The sequence below is a fragment of the Lepisosteus oculatus genome, chromosome 11 (assembly GCF_040954835.1).
Source record: "Lepisosteus oculatus isolate fLepOcu1 chromosome 11, fLepOcu1.hap2, whole genome shotgun sequence".
NCBI classification, from domain to species: domain Eukaryota; kingdom Metazoa; phylum Chordata; class Actinopteri; order Semionotiformes; family Lepisosteidae; genus Lepisosteus; species Lepisosteus oculatus.
In genome coordinates, this window is record NC_090706.1 from 39583934 (window position 1) to 39601977 (window position 18044).

The 18044-nt window shown below is 46.4% G+C and overlaps 1 protein-coding gene across 2 annotated transcripts in view; it reads left to right on the forward strand.

The window, feature by feature from the left end:
* Positions 1-18044, forward strand: part of slit3 (slit homolog 3 (Drosophila)) — a 181455-nt gene that overhangs the window by 134351 nt on the left and 29060 nt on the right. For both annotated transcript variants that reach the window (XM_015349877.2, XM_006631940.3), the window contains exons 10-19: positions 1192-1263; positions 1768-1839; positions 2436-2507; positions 4860-5003; positions 6433-6596; positions 9429-9579; positions 10440-10514; positions 11738-11881; positions 13360-13503; positions 16383-16546. In XM_015349877.2, the coding sequence (XP_015205363.2) occupies positions 1192-1263; positions 1768-1839; positions 2436-2507; positions 4860-5003; positions 6433-6596; positions 9429-9579; positions 10440-10514; positions 11738-11881; positions 13360-13503; positions 16383-16546 (1202 nt within the window). The remainder of the gene's footprint in view (positions 1-1191; positions 1264-1767; positions 1840-2435; positions 2508-4859; positions 5004-6432; positions 6597-9428; positions 9580-10439; positions 10515-11737; positions 11882-13359; positions 13504-16382; positions 16547-18044) is intronic.

The window sequence follows — 18044 nt, forward strand, 5'->3', positions numbered from 1 at the left end:
GACCGGCAGGACTGGTCACTCTAGGTGATGTCTGTTTCCTTGAGTGTCTGCCTGTACATGTCTGATCCCAATGATGGGCGGGCGTCCTGGATGTAGTCCAGGCTTCTGTCTGTGATTTCCGAATGGGGCCAGGTTTCTGTGGCCCGGGAATTCTCCAGGAATAAGCAGCTTCTGGATGATGGATGGGCAGAGCTGCCGCAGAATTCACGTGTTCTCATTTGCACTTTGATCGAGTGGCCCTAGGCTATAAGGGAATCAATTGCTTGTTTCCTGCCTTAGAAACATACTCTCCATTTACGTCAGCAATTTTTAAACTACTCGCTTCTTCTCTGAAAACATCTAGAAAATGTGCCACAACCTTAAAAGTGAAACCAAAATCACTATTTCTGTAAGAGTATTTCATGAGGGCCCACCAGCAACCCAAGTTTTCACTTTCTTTGGGTTTTAATTGAGTATTTCAATGTGTTACTTTATGCTTTTTATAGCTCTTGAGGACTTTCCCACAGGCACTATAGGTCAGAGTCTGTTAGTGGCTGTTATGCAATGTAAAGTTGAGAAGATTTTTAAATGAATGGTTGGATCAACAGAATGCTCTACAGGCTAGGATACGTGTCTTTAAAGAAAGGGGCCACTTGCCTTGCTCGCTCTGAAATCCTCGCTGGCGCTGGTATCGTTCGTGAAGACGCCTCTAAACCTACTTCCAGATCTCCCACGTTTCTTTGCAGGACCTCTCAGTTTTGTTCTTGCACTGAAGTGCGAAGGGACCTAACGGAAAGTAGCAACGCAAAGCACTGTAAAGGCTTTATTTAAGTTGCCAGTAGGTACAGTTAAAGCAAGGCCAAAATAAGATGACCTTATTTTGCAAAAACAGCTTACTTCGGCATAGTGTCATTATCATCAGCATTAGCTGCGGTATTTTATTTTGAACCTGTACTTGAAGTGCATGTTTCAGTGCCACACGTATCCTTTTCTTGCAGACACTGAGAGTACGTAGCTAACATCTATCTATAGCAATACTTATTGTGATATTTGCTGCGTCCAAAACTACTGCCCGTACTGATGGGATTTTCAGTCTGTTTCAATAATTCATGCACAAACGGGCTTGGGTGATTGCTGAGTGGCACCCCTGTGGTCGGAGAGACCCGCCCCTGCCCCCCCACCCCACCCTGACTGGCTGTTTCTTCCCTGCAGCCGCCTGGAGCAGAACCTGATCAAGAGCATCCCGCCCGGAGCCTTCACCCCCTACAAGAAGCTGAAGAGGATGTGAGTAGAGCTGACCCTGTTCCCGGTCGCGGCGCGGGATCAAGCCCGCGCGGGGGGGGGGGGCTCGGCTCTGCCGGTCTCGCCCTCCAGAAGCTCCAGCCGCCACAGCCGCCTTGTAAATAATTCAGCCAGCTGTCATGTCGGAGTCTCAACACGTGAAAATTTAATGTGCTGCTGGCGCTTGCAATTTGCCTTGTACTCACTGGACCCACTATATAACATTTTTACATCTTGTGTCGTAGGTAGGCAGGCAAGCAGTTTCTAAGGTGGTTATTGGTGGGGGATGATTCTCTCAGTCCTGCTGTCATCACCAGTTCTGCTGTTCTCTTTCCGAACACAGAGAACGATCTGATAATGAGACGGAGCTGGTGGGAAAGGGAAGGGACAGGTGGGAAAGGAGGATCATGCGGGTGGTTACTCTGGCTGTTCTTCTATCGAGGTGTACGACAGCTCGGCTGGAAGTGGTTTGCGTTGTGCTCATTTTTTTGCGCTTTGTCGTTTCAGAGACCTCAGTAAGAATCAGATTTCCGAGATAGCAGTGGACGCCTTCCACGGCCTTCGTTCCCTGACCTCTCTGTGAGTCCCGGCGTGTCTCTGCTCAGCTAGCCTGCACTCCCGCCTGTCGTGAGCGAGGAGAACTCTCTTCCGTGCGGGCCGTATCGCATTAGCAACGCCAAAAAGAAAGCTTCTTGACTAGCTATGTGGTTATGCACTCGGTTTCGAAGTGCCAGCCCTCACTTCAATGTGTTAAACTCCTATTATCTTTAAAGAATAATGCACCAAATGAATAACCCGTGTTAATAGCTGATAGCTCGGCCGGCTTCCTACATACATTCAAATTATTTTTAAAAACAATGTGTACAGGGGTGAAACCAGGAGGCTTATGTTCACCCCTGCACCAGCCAGTCCTAGGAAGGCGATCAGAGTAAGCCAGCAGAGCGTCCGACAGGGCAGGCTGACACACACACAGGCCCTCAGCACCTCGCGAGAGCAGAATGGATCTGCATCAGCTATTGAAGACTATTTGTCTTTAAATAGCAGCCCAGAGCTGTGCTTCGAGTGCTGTCCAGAGAGAGCACCCCCTAGGTACAGGCCAAAACAGGGGCAGCCCTTCTCCGAGACGCCTTTGGGACAATAAGCTGTGGTTTTGTTTTGTGTCTGTGTCTGGGCAGAGTGCTGTACGGGAACAAGATTGCGGAGATCCCCAAGGGCCTCTTCGACGGACTGGTTTCTCTCCAGCTGCTGTGAGTGACATTTAAACTTTCACACTTTTGGGGTTCCAGCAGAGGTGGGGTGAGTCTGGGGAGGAATCCGCTTTAAGTGATCAAGGAACTGCAGCAGCTTCCAGCAACAGCAGTTGGGCCGACAGCAACACACGCTCAAATGTCAACGGCTTCACTTGATAGGGCTTCTGTAGCGAGACTGAAACAACTTGTGGGTCATCGTAAACAAGTGCTACAAAGCCTCATCTGTGCCAACAACACATGAGATTGCTGTGGGGTCTCAGAGGTTAGATACATCACAGACACACAGATAGATCACATTCATATGTTCTGTACTATGTGTGTACTATATTCATATCAAACATAAACACCCATTTTTAAATAAGGAAAGTAGAAGCTAGAATTTGTGTAAAGATATTTCTCTAAAAAGAAAAAAATCAAGGGATGAAAGCTGCACCGATGGGTCTTTGAGCACTACATTGGTCGTGCTGTTTTGTTTTAATCACCAAAGTTTAACAGCGTCGACAATCCAGAAATATGTGACTTCATTTGTGTTTTGCTGTAAAGAAGAACATTGCAGCTCAGATAATTGCACTGAGCTGAAAATAGTAAATCCTTTGCAGTATGCATTTGCATCACCAGTATCTTTTTGTCCACATTTACATCTTATAAAGAATATTAATGTGTGGGCATTTTCCTTCGTGTAAAATGGCAGATCACAAACTTTGTACGTCTGTATTGCAAACCATGAACTCTTTTAACACTGCTGTTGTGTTACGTTTAGCTCCTACACTGACCCTCCCCTGAAAAAGAAGTCTTCACAACTCTAAAACATCTTCTTTGAATTGTCCTCTTTGCAGTGTGTTTAAAATAATTTATGACTAGTTATGCATGGGTCATTTCATACACTGTAATCTGACATAGTCCAGTGACCCTTCAGTTGCAATATCCCTGAAGATTACACAGTGAAACTGTCACCTCTAGCCAGCTACACAATTTTCTTGCTGATTACAGCTTGATCTCACTTTTAAATTGTTGCATTGGGGTTCAGACATTTCAGTATACTGTACATGCATTTTATAGCTGAGTCAATTAATACCTGACTGGAGTGAATATCTGTCCCATCAAGATAGGCACAGTGCTCCTACATTATTATTTACCTAAAAAATCAGTTTGTGTTGCGTGAACTTTAAAAATATATTTTCTGAATGGCAAGGTTATTTTCAATGGAGAACTAGGAGCACCCAATAAAAAGCAGGAAATCTTTGCTTAAATTAGGAGCACTTGAAAATCTGGAATTCCTTTTCTTTGTGGGCAAATCCAAAAAATGTGTGGATTTTAATAGAGAAATCGCAGATCGTTTCCAGTCAGCGGTAGTGGCTTGTTCTCTTATCTCAAAAGTCAAACAGTTGCTGCCTTCCATGTCTCCACATAATTAACTTTTGCTGTGATAAAGTCTAGCGACACGGAATGTGTATGTAGTGTGACAGATCCTCACTACAAAGTCTTCCACTAATTTAGGGTAGACTACAGCACACTGCAGACTGGCAGTGTTTCAGGTACATTAATATTCCAATGGGGAGTGATTGAAGTGCTAATATGAATTTGAACATGGCAGAAATATTCAGCTACAAGGCACAAATGTGGCTGTAGCTCACAACCAGATGCTGGACCTTCTGTATTTTCCAAGTTTGTTGCCACCTGTTTTCCAGAATCTAAACCTGAAGGATCTGGGCTTTGTATTTGTGTATTTTTTATTCCAGCAAAGCAGAGCATAAAGCACCTATTGCTTTGTGTGGTACTATTGTCTAGAGAAAACTGTAAATAAAGCAGCTTTGTTTATAGTTACCCCTTATTTGTGAATGACCAAATACTGTCTTTCTCCTGCTCTTCTTTGTTCAGTGTTTTTGAAATTGTCTTAAATTTACAGTAAAAAAAGTAATTTCACCTTTGAATGTACGTATGGCGGAGGAATCGGCACGAAAGTTGTCAGTTTAATGAAAAGAAAACCAAATCATTTCACATTGCAAAAAAACTTAACAAATAATTTCCTTCCTTCTTAATTTTGTTCATCTTCCTAAAGCATGCTGAAGTTTCTCTTTTTGCACTTCTTTTTAACAAAGAAGAAATCATAATTCCGTTACCGGCTTGCTTTAGAGGTGGAGAAAGATTGCATTGGCTTCATAATTAATCAAATTCATCGTGAAGTTTTAATGAAAACCCTGTGGGCCCTGTGGGCTCTCTGTTGAGTGTTTAAATAAAACGTCCAGCTTCATGCTTTTGAAAGCAGGAATGAACCAGACTGTAGTTTGTTGCTTGCTATGAAGCGCACATGGCTGCATGCTTAAGCCCAGCCTGTCTCCTGTTTTGCAGGCTGCTGAACGCCAACAAGATCAACTGCCTGAGAGTGAACACCTTCCAAGACCTGCAGAACCTCAACCTCCTCTCCCTGTACGACAACAAGCTCCAGACCATCAGCAAAGGCCTCTTCTCCCCTCTGCGCTCCATTAAGACTCTGTGAGTAGCCCTGCCCTTGTAGCTGCGTCAGGCGGAGCCTCGGGCGCGAGCTCGTTGATCTGATATAGCGAACATTGTCATGTTGGCTTCTATTCTTGTCAGAAAAAACAACAAACACCTCTGGAAAAAATCCTGGTTAGGTTTTACGGTATGTTCTTGGTATGTCAGGAAAGTGGAGTTTCTGCAGTGCTCTCTCAATGCCAAGAATTCGTTTTTGATGTAAGTGTTGGGAAAAAAAACATTTCAGTCCTGTAGAAGAACAACTGCCTTTGTCACAGTGCAGGCGTATATTTAAGACTCCTATGGCAACTGGATTTATGCATTGCACGTTTGTGCACACTCTACCTAGGAAGCAGAAAGCAGGATGATTTTTAGTTTTGCATGTCTAACTGCGCAGATTCGCTCAGCCTAAGTGAACAACCAAGAACCTTTTCAGAACCTATTCTGTATGCTATAATAAAAGCTTTTATGGCAGCCTGTAGCTTAGAAACACTGAAATGGTCAAATTAATGGACCAGAGAGTGACATCTCAGTAAACGTAAGCATGGTGATGGAAATAACTGCTTGTTTGATGTTTTTTTATGTTCTGTGTCCTCCTTCTTTCATTAAGGTAAAGCCTCCTTACTGTTTAATTCTGTGATGGGTTAATGTACCATCACAAGGGAGCGGTTTGGAGTAGTAGGTCTGGTGTTGTAGGGTCATGGGCCCAAGTCCTGGGTGTGATTCTGCCTTTGTATCCTTGAATAAAGTGCTTTGCTCAACTGCTCAGATCTCTCCACTAAATATTCTACTGTATAAATGGGTGGGCAAGTCAGCATTGTAACTGAGAATTTGTTCTCGGTTAACCGCCCTATATAATAAAATAAAGGACTATCATCTCCTTGCAAGGCACGTGAGGAGTCACAGTGCAGCTCAGAGACGTTTTGACATGGGTGTATTTAATTTACGGGCCCCTCCAAGAGAGCACAGCAAAACCAAATCCAATCATTTTCCAGGGTCTTTTATAATCCGAGTCTGTGCTCCCATGTCTTGTGCTCCTATAAATGTCAAAAGACAAGAAAAACCTCTGTTTAACCGCAGAATGTTAAAGGGCATAAATTCATAGAGGTATAGGAACATCTTAAACACCCGTCACAGAATGCATACTCTACTGTACAGCTGTCCCATATCATAAAGACAGCTAAACAGCTAAACTGGCCCCTTCCAGAATCACACAACAGGTCTGCCTGCTTGAAATCTACACCTTCGCTGTTCCTTTTAGTCTGTATCCCTGCTTTCTTCAAGGGAATAAAGAAATCTGAGAAGAGTTTAGTTTCCTGCAGCCTCCGTGTTTCTCCGCCTGTCCCCCCGCGTGCCCGGCGGCTCGGTCTGTGAAAGCCAGGCAGACAGGTCTGGCGGTAAACCTGACGCGGTCTGCCTCTCCTCCCAGACACCTGGCCCAGAACCCCTTCGTGTGCGACTGTCACCTCAAGTGGCTGGCCGACTACCTCTTCGACAACCCCATCGAGACCAGCGGGGCGCGCTGCAGCCACCCCCGCCGCCTGGCCAACAAGCGCATCAGCCAAGTCAAGGGCAAGAAGTTCCGCTGCTCAGGTACCTGTCGTGCCCCCGCCGCGCCCATCCCCAGCCCCCCCGCCCCTCCCGGGGCTGGTCAAACGCCGGCCCAAACCTGGAGGGACGGAAGACAGCCGACAGACGGGAAGCCCGTCCGGTATCGGCTTCGACGGTGTGGCTGCGCAGCTTGTTCCACACTCTCCCAACTCTTTGTGTAAAAAAAAAAAACACCTCCCACTCTTGAATTTAAATGCCGTTCCATCTAGTTTCCATTTAATTCATTCATTCGTGTGCGTGAGCCAGTTTCCTTGTCCTATGACGTCGGGTCTGCCTCTGTGTGTCATAACATGCTAAAGGTCGCAGTTTTGAAGGGCAGGTCTGGGTCAGAAACTGTACTCAAGGCCTCGGCTAGTGAGAGTCCACAGAATGCCTAGTGTCCCTGTCAGTGAAGGGGCACCCAGGTGCAAAAGCCCTCAATTAGACAAGACGCGCTAACAAGCTAAAGTACAGGTGAAGGTGCACACATAGGTGCCTGTGTATACAAGGTATGGAGGGAGATCGTTGCATGTCACAATGAGGAAACGGAAAGCCGCAGAATTCAAACCTCCAAAGTATCGTGAATTAAAATGAGCACCGTTGACCTAGAAATAACTAAAGAATACGCAGCTGTGTCCAAGCACAAAAGGGAGCAGACACACACCACCTTAGAAGTCATGCAGGATTGCAGTTGGTCACAGAGCTAACACGGATAACATAGGACTTTCATGGTCATTTCACATTTTGTTATTCTGAAGGTGTTCGTACTAATATGGGATGTCGGAGCGTATACTGTGGGATTTTCTGGCATATCATCCTGTAGAAACTCTGTTAGGGGTTATTCAGAATTGACAGATATTGAGCCCTAACGCTCCAAGGTAAAATTCTAAGTCTCTTTGGTTAAACCACATCCTTGCATGACGACATGCACTACTGTGGTGCGGAGGAGTCGAACACTAGGAATTCAGCTGGTGGAAAAGCAATTGGAACTCAGTGGAGAGTGGTCTTGAATTCAGAGAGAGCAGTTAATGCCTCAGGAATGCAGGCAGGACATTGCAAAACTATTCATCTCACTGAAGAGGGGAAGCGAGACGTGATGATTTAAATAAAACTGCTGCTCACATTACCTGCTGCAGGGTTCTGCCAGGGACTGTAGTTCAAGAGCAGAATTCATCTGCTGGATTAAAAAAAAAAACACGTGACTGCTAGCACAACATCTTTGATACGGCACCAGGTGTTACCTCATTGCATCCAGGACTGACTTTAATATCTTAAAATACTAAACAAAGCAGCGGAATGGTGGACAGACGCCGGGCACTCATGCACTGTGTGCAATTTTTTTTGGGACATATTGACGGCAAACGTTGTTTTTCTCGCGAAGGACCTTGTCTTCCGGACAGCTGTCCAGGGCGCTTTATGATTTGGGGACGCGTCTATGTTGGGGGCGTCTGCGTGCGGGGTGGAGACCCTCATCTGTGCATGGGGGGGAGTTGACTGGCGCCACCCTCCCTCTCAGCCTGGCCTGCGCCCGGCTTCCTGGCTGCTCTGTTTTGGCTGCTCCTCTCGCCCTCGCTCTGCCTCACTCTGCCTCTCGTGCAGCTGTCTCTTGTGCTTGATCTAACCATGTGCTGCCGCCTGCTCTCGCTCCACATGGTTCCGTCAAGCACCAGGGACCGCTGGGCACTCGCACGCAGCATGGCATTCTGGGATAGCTTCTGGGGGTCCTCACTGCCAGTGGAAGGAGAAAGGTGACCGCTCACATCACACACACGCAGACACACGCACACACGCCGCAGGTGTGATCGCGTCCGGATTGCCTCCAGAGTGTGACCTCTCCTGGGACTCTCCAGCTTTTCTTCGTGCGACTGCAACAGGGAGACTTGAAACAGTAGGAAAATGGCAAGAAACAGGCTGCTGTGTCAAGCTGTTTTTTTTCATTGGATAGTCTTTTTTCTTTTGCAAAAGGTCTTGGGGTTGTGAAAACAATTCTAACAGAAGCAGGTATCACCAGCAGCTTGTTTGGTTGGTGTTTTTATCCCGGGTGGCTTAACATTGGTAGAACTGGACATATTCTTTGGGGATTCACCTGAGTAAATTTAAGCCCGTAACCTTCCAGGTGCCAGTCTGCAGCCCTGTCCACTCCTCCTCCCTGCGTCTGAAGGAGTCAGTGTCCTGTTCAGAGCAGTGGTGCTCCGTGTTGAAGGGGTTTGGTGTTTAGGCCTCTGGGTTTGAGTTTATCATGGGTGGTTCTCTCATGGGTTGAGCCCCACTCTTTGGATTGAACTGCGTCAGATGTGGCGTCAGAGGCAATATTTGTTCACAGCGTTAGTGGATCTGTATTAAATCTTTGTAGTTTGAGTTATAGTATCATTTGTAGTTTTGACGTTTGCCTCTTGTTTTCCTTCCATGTGTTTACTGTCTCTCCATTTCCCCGATCTGTAGGACCGAGGAGCGTGTGTGTGTCGGCTGGGGACCGAGGGACTCTAAATCCAACTCAGTCTGAATTGTTTCCAACATGTACGCACTGAGATAATGGGCTGGTTAAAAACCAGCTCCTGATTTCATTGCTTGGACCTGACGTCAGTGCTTTCAGTTCTTTCGTATGTGTGACTTTTTAGGGGGGGGGGGGAATAGATGATCGTTCCCGTGCTCAACAAGCCTGTAGGTTCCTTGCAGGTCCTTGCCGTACCCCTGAAACACGAGGAGAATCTGTGGTTTTCATACGAGTACCAGCATGTGAACGTGTGCGTGAGACACTAAGTGTGTTGTCAATAGTGGAGGAGCGCCCCCTGGTGGTGGGGGGTCTGTCCTGATGCCCAGCTCCTCTCCGCGCAGGCACCGAGGACTACCGCGCCCGGCTGAGTGGGGAGTGCTTCCAGGACCTCGTGTGCCCGGAGCGCTGCCGCTGCGAGGGAACCCTGGTCGACTGCTCGAACCTCAAGCTCGGACGCTTCCCACCACACCTGCCTGAGCACACCACTGACCTGTAAGAGCCTGCCCCCCCCCGCCGCCCCCCTGCCCTGCTGCGCGCGTCGGACAGGCGGCGCCAGCTGACCGGACACAAACGTCTGGGCCTGGCGCCGGCAGCCGCGCTGCACCACTTTTACCCAGAACCACTCTGGTGCCGTCTGTTTGTTCCGGCGCTGGGTTCTGAAGCTGGGCTGTTGGCGGTGCCGGGACAGGGAAACGGGGAAAAGGTCACACAAAGAGAGTTTCAACTGCGCCTTATCCGCTGCCTCGGCGGGATTGGGATTTTTAAAAGTCATGTTCACTTCTTCCGCTCAATATTTCTTACGAGCCCCCGGGTTCACTGATCCACAGAGGTTCTGAGACTACTGAGGTTGCAGCAACAGCCGGCGGCACACAGAGTTGTAAGGAATCACAGGCTTTGCTTTTTATTTCACTCTGAGCACAGGCCAGCATAAACTCCCTTTCATGCTGAAGTGAATTCCAGGCACTGTGCACCTGAATCAAATTCTGGCCTTTTGGTTTGTGACTTTAAATGGGGGAAAAAAAAAACATCTCCATTTGTATTTAAAGAAATCAGCCTGTGTCACCCAGAGCCTACTAGTCTTCCATTGCATAACTGTGCGATGATTAGATCCACGAAAGATGAGTTCTCAGAGCAATCGATGTGAACTTTCACATATGTAGGAACAATGTAGGGGAAACAAAGGTGTTCTGTCAGACTGACACTGTTTTCACTGCAATCCACAGCAGCATGTAACCCAATCCAGGTGTGGCTCCAGAGCTTCACAGCAGAGCTTCCAACGTGCTGACTGACTGTGAGATGCTCTTGTTTTCAGTCCGCTCACCGTGTTGCTGATGTTTTTATCTTCCCATCAGGCGCCTTAATGACAATGAAATCTCCGTCCTGGAGCCCACAGGGATCTTTAAGAAGCTTCCGAACCTGCGCAAGATGTATGTCTGTTTTTCTTGCTTTTTGTATCTGTTAAATGCTGGTGTTTTTGTAATAATTGGCCCAAAGTGGTGGAGAAGGTGAACAGCTTCCTAAGCAGTAAGTGGTGCAGCCTGGAGTGCCCATGACCACAGGAAGAGGAGCAGTGCTCTCTGCCCACATGTTCCAGACCATGTGGCATGATTTACCGTCATTCAGTGTTTGAAGTCCGCTACGAAGATGAAAACGTAAGCCGGGACGAAACAAGTGTAATGATTTATCAAGCATGAAATTGCTTACCATCCAGCTCTGTCAGAAAGCAATAAATCGGCAATATCTAAACTTCCCCTAGCGCTTTATAGTGCAACAGATTACTGCCTGGTCGGCTATACATCACAGGGTCATTGTGCTACATATCTTTTGAAAATCGTCCATGTGAAGGGTCAGACCCATCTATTTCTGCCAGAAGAGTTTCAGAGTCTCCTTCCTAGAGAAGAGTTTATATACAGTAGTGTATAGAGAAAAGTATATTGTTTATAGTGTCAGCATATTCAAGTCTACTGACCTGCGCCTCTGCTTGGTGAGCCTCTCTCATACAGACGAGATGTGAAAAATATCCTAAAAACGTTAAAGGCAAATTAGATCAGCTGACTTTGTTCCGAGTCTGAAGGCAGGAGAGGAAGAAGGAACAATGAAGTGATCACCTAGTCAAATACCCACTAGTGACAAACCATTTCTTTCTTTTAAAGATGGACAGGTGCTATAACCAGGCTTCTTTTTATTCACCTCCTATGTTATTAGATTGTGTTACAATACGTTGCGTGATACTTGGCAGTTTTGGAAGATTTATCAATGCTGCTCCTGTCTTGAGTCGGCAGTCAGGTGTGACACTTGTTGGTATGAGAGCAGAACACCAACTGTCTCCTCCTCTCTGGTGTGGCTTGTTTCTCAGAGGGTGAGGTTTCAGGAATTCCTCGCTGTGGATTAACACACTCTGGAGAAGCTCATTTCAGGAAACGAACGTGAAAGGACTAAGATGACTCATTGAATAGCCACTTAAAGCACATGACTGTTTTCTAATTACGCCAGTTTGCACTAATCACTGCCATTAGCGCCGAGCCCCTCTGCCTGCCGTGTTGTGTCAGTTCTGCCTGGGGGCGGGTGTCGAGGAAGGCCGAGCGGCTCGCAGGCCGAGCCCAGCGCGCGGCGGTGAGAGGCGGTGACCCCCCCGTGTCTCTGCCCACAGTAACCTGAGCAACAACAAGCTGCGGGAGGTCCGGGAGGGCGCCTTCGACGGGGCAGACGGGGTGCTGGAGCTGCTTCTCACCGGGAACCAGCTGCAGAGCCTGCACGGCCGCATGCTGAGGGGACTGACCGGCCTGAAGACCCTGTGAGTGAGCCGCCCTTCCCCACACCCCTGCCCTCCCCTGCTCGGGTTTCTGGGCCTGGCCCAAGACCGTCCGTTCTCCCGTGATGCCTTCCCACTTCCTGCTGAAACGTGCCGCCTGAACCACGTTTCCTCACGAGGGAAACTCGGGCCAGCTTCCGGGGAAGTGCTGTCCAGTTCTGGCCTGTTGTGAACATGTGAACTCTTTACACTACGGCATTCTGGCAAATCTGAAGGCTCATATATACCCCATTGAACAAAGGGATGAAAGCAAAATAAATAATGCACATTTAGTCTGTGAAATCCATTTTAATTTAGCCTCTGACTTCAAAAAGCCAGGGACGCTTATCGGATGCTTTGATTTTCTTCAATCAGTGAATCTTGAGATAAGCAAAGGCATCCTAGTAAATAAATGAAGTCGTGCACTATGCACATATCTCCAATTATCAAATTTAGTGGCTATCAAATCGGAGATAGTTCCTGAATCGAATTGCTGCCTCTCAGATCTCTGCTGTCAGAGTTAGTAATGCAGAATTTGCTGATTTCCATGTTCATTACCAAAGGCTCTGTTTTGAATTTATTCATTTTATGCAGTGAGTATCTGATGACAAGTTTCTGGCCATGGCAGTCTTAGTGCAGTTTAGTTGCCCTATTGTACCACTTGGGGGGCAGGCCTCATCAGAGTGCAGGACCGCACCAAATGAGCAAATGTGTTTGACTAGACCAAACCCAACACTGATGATTGATGGCCATGCACATCTTCATACTCTTTTTGGTTGTCCTGGGTATTTAAAGTAATAAATAAATAATAATAACAAGTAATAAAGAGATTAAAATAAACTGCAAAATAAACTTTCCTTGGTCTTCTTCTTCTTCACTATTAACATATTAACAGATTTCTTATCCCACACAGCAAGGATCGGTATCCAGAGGGTAATTATAACTGAGAAATTGGAGTAATGTTGGGGGGGGGTCTTCATGTCTTTAACCCACTATCATATGTCCTCCATTGAATACTGAGTTCCAGAATTTAAAAATGAAACAGAATGTACAAGATCTGAAACCAAACGTGGAAGCTGAGACATCAGTGTCAGAGTTGCATGACACGCCTGCATGTTTTACTTTCTTTAGTCTTGGTATGCTACACTAGACCATGGTGATACCACATGAAACATCTCTCAGGCTCTTATTGCTTGGCATTCGTCAAGACCGACTTTGGTGAATCACAGGCTTGTCTGCATCGAGCAGGGCCGAGTCAACTTTGAAAGTAGAGGCTCTCAAATGAGAAGTACTTTGCATTTAACAAATTTCTGAAGGACAGACTGGGCAAAATCTTAATGTAAAAATCCCTGAATCAACACTAGAGAAGCCGGCCAGTCCAGCACAGTGGCATAAGATGACATATTACATCCTGTGCCTCCAGTGTGCATTTCCTGTCTCTCTCCCCTGATGGCCTGGTGTGTGCACTTGTGTTACTGCAGGATGCTGAGGAGCAACCAGATCAGCTGTGTGGACAACACCACCTTCGCAGGGCTCAGCTCAGTGCGCCTGCTGTCTCTCTACGACAACCGCATCTCGACCATCGCACCCGGGGCCTTCAGCACACTCCACTCCCTCTCCACGATGTAAGAACCCCCCTCTGCAGTCCAGTTCGACTGCTTATTATGTCTCTTTCAAAGCAATTGGTTAGAACACTGAATAGCCTTTTCTTAATGCAAACTGTTCCATCACTTCTATCAGTTCCCCACAGCTAGTCAGTACACCCTCCTGTATAGCTCTTTGCTTTAGGATGTTTCAGTGCTGCATTTTGCTGTGCATTTGCAATGATATGCCACAGTAAGAGATCTTTCATGGTGTTCTTTGTACTCTCCACTCACTGGACTGATGGCTGTTCCATTTTCTTTGCATGTTCCGTCTGCAAAGAGCCAGACTCAGAGTCTGGAGTCATGAGCAATGGTCTAATACATGGTAATGTGACAGAGCGGGATCTGTTTTATTGTAAAGCCAACATGATAGCAATTACAGGCCCCGGGAGCACAGGAACGCTGGAAAATGAAGCAGGACCCTGGCCTCTCGTTTGTTTTTCTCTGTAGGTTTTTAATTGAATGAACTCATCAGTATTCCACTGAATCGCTGACCACAGTTTGTGTGTGCAGTTTGTCCCCAATACTTCAGAGCTCTTTATGTGAGGAAGTGCCTATTTTCTGTCTTAAAAAATCTATTCCAATTAAACTGCCTTCAGCTGCTTGTTCCTTTGCTGGTCTTGAAGTAGTTGTTTTCAGGCTCTCCATCAGCCTATGCCAAGAAGCACACAGCTTCCAACAGCACTTTCAGAGGAGGAGCCCTGTAGCCTTTAAGTAGATCCCCCTACGCCCCTGAAGTGCCCTCACCCTTCACTAAGTGAAGAATTAGAAGCTAAACCTGAGGAGCCCGAAATGGAGCAGTGGATTGAGGCTCCAGTTCAAGATGTTTGGAAGTCCCTGCCAACACAACACCCAGTCCCAGGCACATCCTGTCCTCTGGTCCAAAACACACAGAGCGTCCCATTGTGCTCAGCAAAGCTGTGGTTAGTGGCTGGGGGTGAGGAGGAGAAGGGGTTGGGTGGCGGGGGTTGGTGTTGAGGAAGCTGTGTTTAATATAAGGGACCACATCACACTAGGGAGCGAAGCCCTTTCCATTTCTCTTCCCCCTCTGCCTGGAAGATGTTGCCCAAAAGCCTGGCAGCTCTTTAATTACCCTGTGGCTGACACTGCTAGGGTTCATGCCAGTGCTGTATGGCTAAAAATACCAGGCGGGCTGCAGAGATGCACAGTAACGTGGGGATTAAGGGAGCAGCTGTGTTTCTGAGTCCACTGGGATCACAAGCAGCCCAGACTCGGGCAGAAAAAATGGGTTTCTTGTCTTAAATTAGAGCCGGCAAGTGTTTCCGCCGTCCGGAAATCTGCTGGGCAAGGGAACAGTCGGGGAAAAACGGGATTACTTTGTGGGGGAGAATATTTGATTATAGCAGCAATTTTATTTCTTTTAATTTAATATGAGTACTGTATGTATTCATTTCTGTTTGTTTTAGCAGTGGGAATTAAGTCCGGCTTTCAGGGCTTTCTGTAACGACTGACACTGAATTGCTACTGGTTGCTGCTTTTTGGTTGCTTTGATGGGACGTGATGTTTTGGCTGGTGCAGATTTTCTAAGTGATGGTGGACTGTCTGACTCCAGAGCATACTAAGGGAAGTGCAATTAAAAGTAAAAGCAGTGGAAATCATTTAACGAGCGGTGGAAATAATTTAATTTAACGAGGAAATAATTGAACATCCCCTCTGAAGTTCCAGGCTGTGGTTCTAGCGCTTTAAGTCTGACACAGTGGTTCAACAGACCACTCAGTTTGGTGTGTAGCAGCAGCCATGATCAATTCCTAAGCATAAAAAGTCCCTTGCAACTTTATTTCCCCCTCCTACACACTTCTTCTGTGTTTCAGTACCTTCTCATTCCTTGGATTTTGTCTTGCTTAGTTAGCTGGCTGATAGCGGGCTGTCTGACTCATTTTCCGAGCAGTTCAAGTCTGCAGTTAAGCAAGTTTGTAAGTTAGTCAACGCGTAAATAATGGAACAGACACCCTGCCACCTAGGCCTTAATAAGTCCCCTGTTAGTGGTCCTAAAACTGTCTTCCTATTTTAAATGAAATTTGATTAATAACTAGATTTCAGAAATAGCCAGTGCTAGTTTCAAAGCAAAGCTTCATTGTTAAATGTCAACATACATAAAAAGTTACAAATCTATAAATGCAAGCCTGGAAAATTGTTGTTTACGTGTGGCAAGATTTAGAAATAGAAATGTATTTGGAAAAATGAAATGTGTGTTGAAGACCACAGCACAAATTCAAGAGCTGGCTTGTATAAAGGCCTGTGAAGTTATACTATTTATATGATACATTATACTCAAATCTTACTTGTGTTCTTAAAACTGTAAGTACTCTGAACAGGCCAGTCTTTCTGCAGGGACCAGCTCTGTAATGTTTTCTTATCAGGCTGCAAAAATACAACCACGAGATCCTCTTCCAGAAGAAGCAACTACTGTATGTACTGTGCAGAAACTGGCCTCACTAGTCCAGAGTGGAATTTAGCCAGGTTAACACTCCTACTCCTACTGGCAGAACCATGGTATCGGATCTTAATGACTGAGTAGCTAGGGCTTTATCGCAAAGACAGCACCTTGTCACAATACCCGGGCATTTGGAAATCCTGATCCGGGGGAAGAATAGTACCTACTGTACCAACATCACTTAAAGTACAACCTGGTTTTCCTCGGTGGTCTCCCATCCCAGTACTGACCCGGCCCATTCATGCGTGGCTTTGGAGTCCGGACGAGATGAGGCTGCTGTAAAAAGATCCAAAGAGATGCTGAATTGTGGCTTTTGATGCACAGTTGGGTGGATCCCTTTTTTCTGGATCACTTCCGAGCTCAAGTCAAATTCAGTCGATTTGTTGCACTTGTCTCTTTCCCTCAGTAACCTGCTGTCCAACCCCTATGTGTGTGACTGCCACCTGGCCTGGCTGGGACTGTGGCTGAAGAAGACCAGGGTGGTGAGTGGGAACCCACGCTGCCAGAAGCCAGCCTTCCTCAAGGAGATCCCTATCCAGGACGTGGCTCTGCCTGACTTCACCTGCGACGGTACAGTACAGCGCCCTGCCTGGCCCTCCGGGAGCCCCCCGGCCAGGAGACCATGAACACCAGCAGCACGAACGTGTTGTGTGTTTCCTCTGATCTAGTACAGGTTGCTTTGGTAAAATGGGGTAGGCATGACACACTCCCACTCAGAAGTGGAAGGGACTGTGTGTTTCTCGTAAGTGAACGTTCAGCCAAGGCGATATCGAAAGCTGTGCATTTCTTAGCAGAGGTAACAACAATTGCATGAGAAGCATGAGAACAGACATTTCTCAGATTTGCTTCTAAATGGGAGAACGGAATCATCCAGCAAAATCTGCAGTTGTGTCCTTGGGGCTTTACTTTCTGCTCCGAACTAACTTTGACCCTTACAAACTGCAGAATAAATAACTGGACACACTGAAAATCCATGAGAACCCATGAGCTATTCTGCTTAGACTGATCGTAGGAGAAATAACTTTCCTCCATATAATGAGCCTTTCAGAAGCTGGAGTGAAGGTTCAAACTGGGGTTAAAGGTTAGAGTTCATACATGTGTTCATGTGAGCCCACCAGAGCAAGTGAAGGCATGGTAAACCAGTCTTACACGCCGCAGAGCAAACAGTCTGTCCTTAGTGCCTCTCAAACTCTGCAGTGGAGCTGACAATGACAAATTTGCATGACTTCCTTTACAGTTATTAAGGACAGGCTAAAGCAGCAAGCAAAGAAATCATTGTCAAGCCTGCAGTCATTTCAACACACTGTCAGGCTGGTTAGATAAAGGTTAAAGTGCAGTGGTTTTAGGGTTGAAGGATATTCTGGTTTCTGTAGAGGACTGAATGAACAATACTGCCTGTGGAGAAGGAGGAAATATTTCTGAGTAGTACAGCAGTACTTGCTTCCTTTTCTGTCCTGTTTCATTTCAGATTGCCACATCTGTTTGTATTTGTCATTTCAAACCACAGTTTATGTCCTAGGAAGTTGTGTGTCCCCAATCATCCAATCTTCTGTCATGTTTCCTATACCTTACTGCACCTTTCAGAAGTGTTTGGTCCAGATGTCAGGGTATACCGTATGTGAGCCGCTTTGTAAGCACATTGTCTCACATTTCCCTCAATTTTAAGGAGAAACCACACATTCCCACCCCCTTTCCAGCCGAGAAACGCAGGAGAGACACAACTGCTCCATAAATTTTTACTAGAAGAAGGAAATGCGGTTTGGCTTCCTCTAGCTCAGTCTCTTTCGCTGCGTATTCAAGTGAACTCTGGAGGAGATCTAAGGAACACGCTTGTTTGCAGACATTTTGGGAAGAAATCATTTTGGAATCTATTGTTGTAAACACAAAACTGACTGGGCAACAAAAGTCACACAAGAATGAATTCCTGTGTTTTAGAGGACCATGACAAAAGCAAAAGAAAAAGACATAAACATGCAGATTTTCAGAGTATCTTGCTCAAAAAGCCAAAATGTGCTCCTCATTTTTGGAATCATTACATCTTTAAGTGCACAGATCTAGAAAGAGTTAA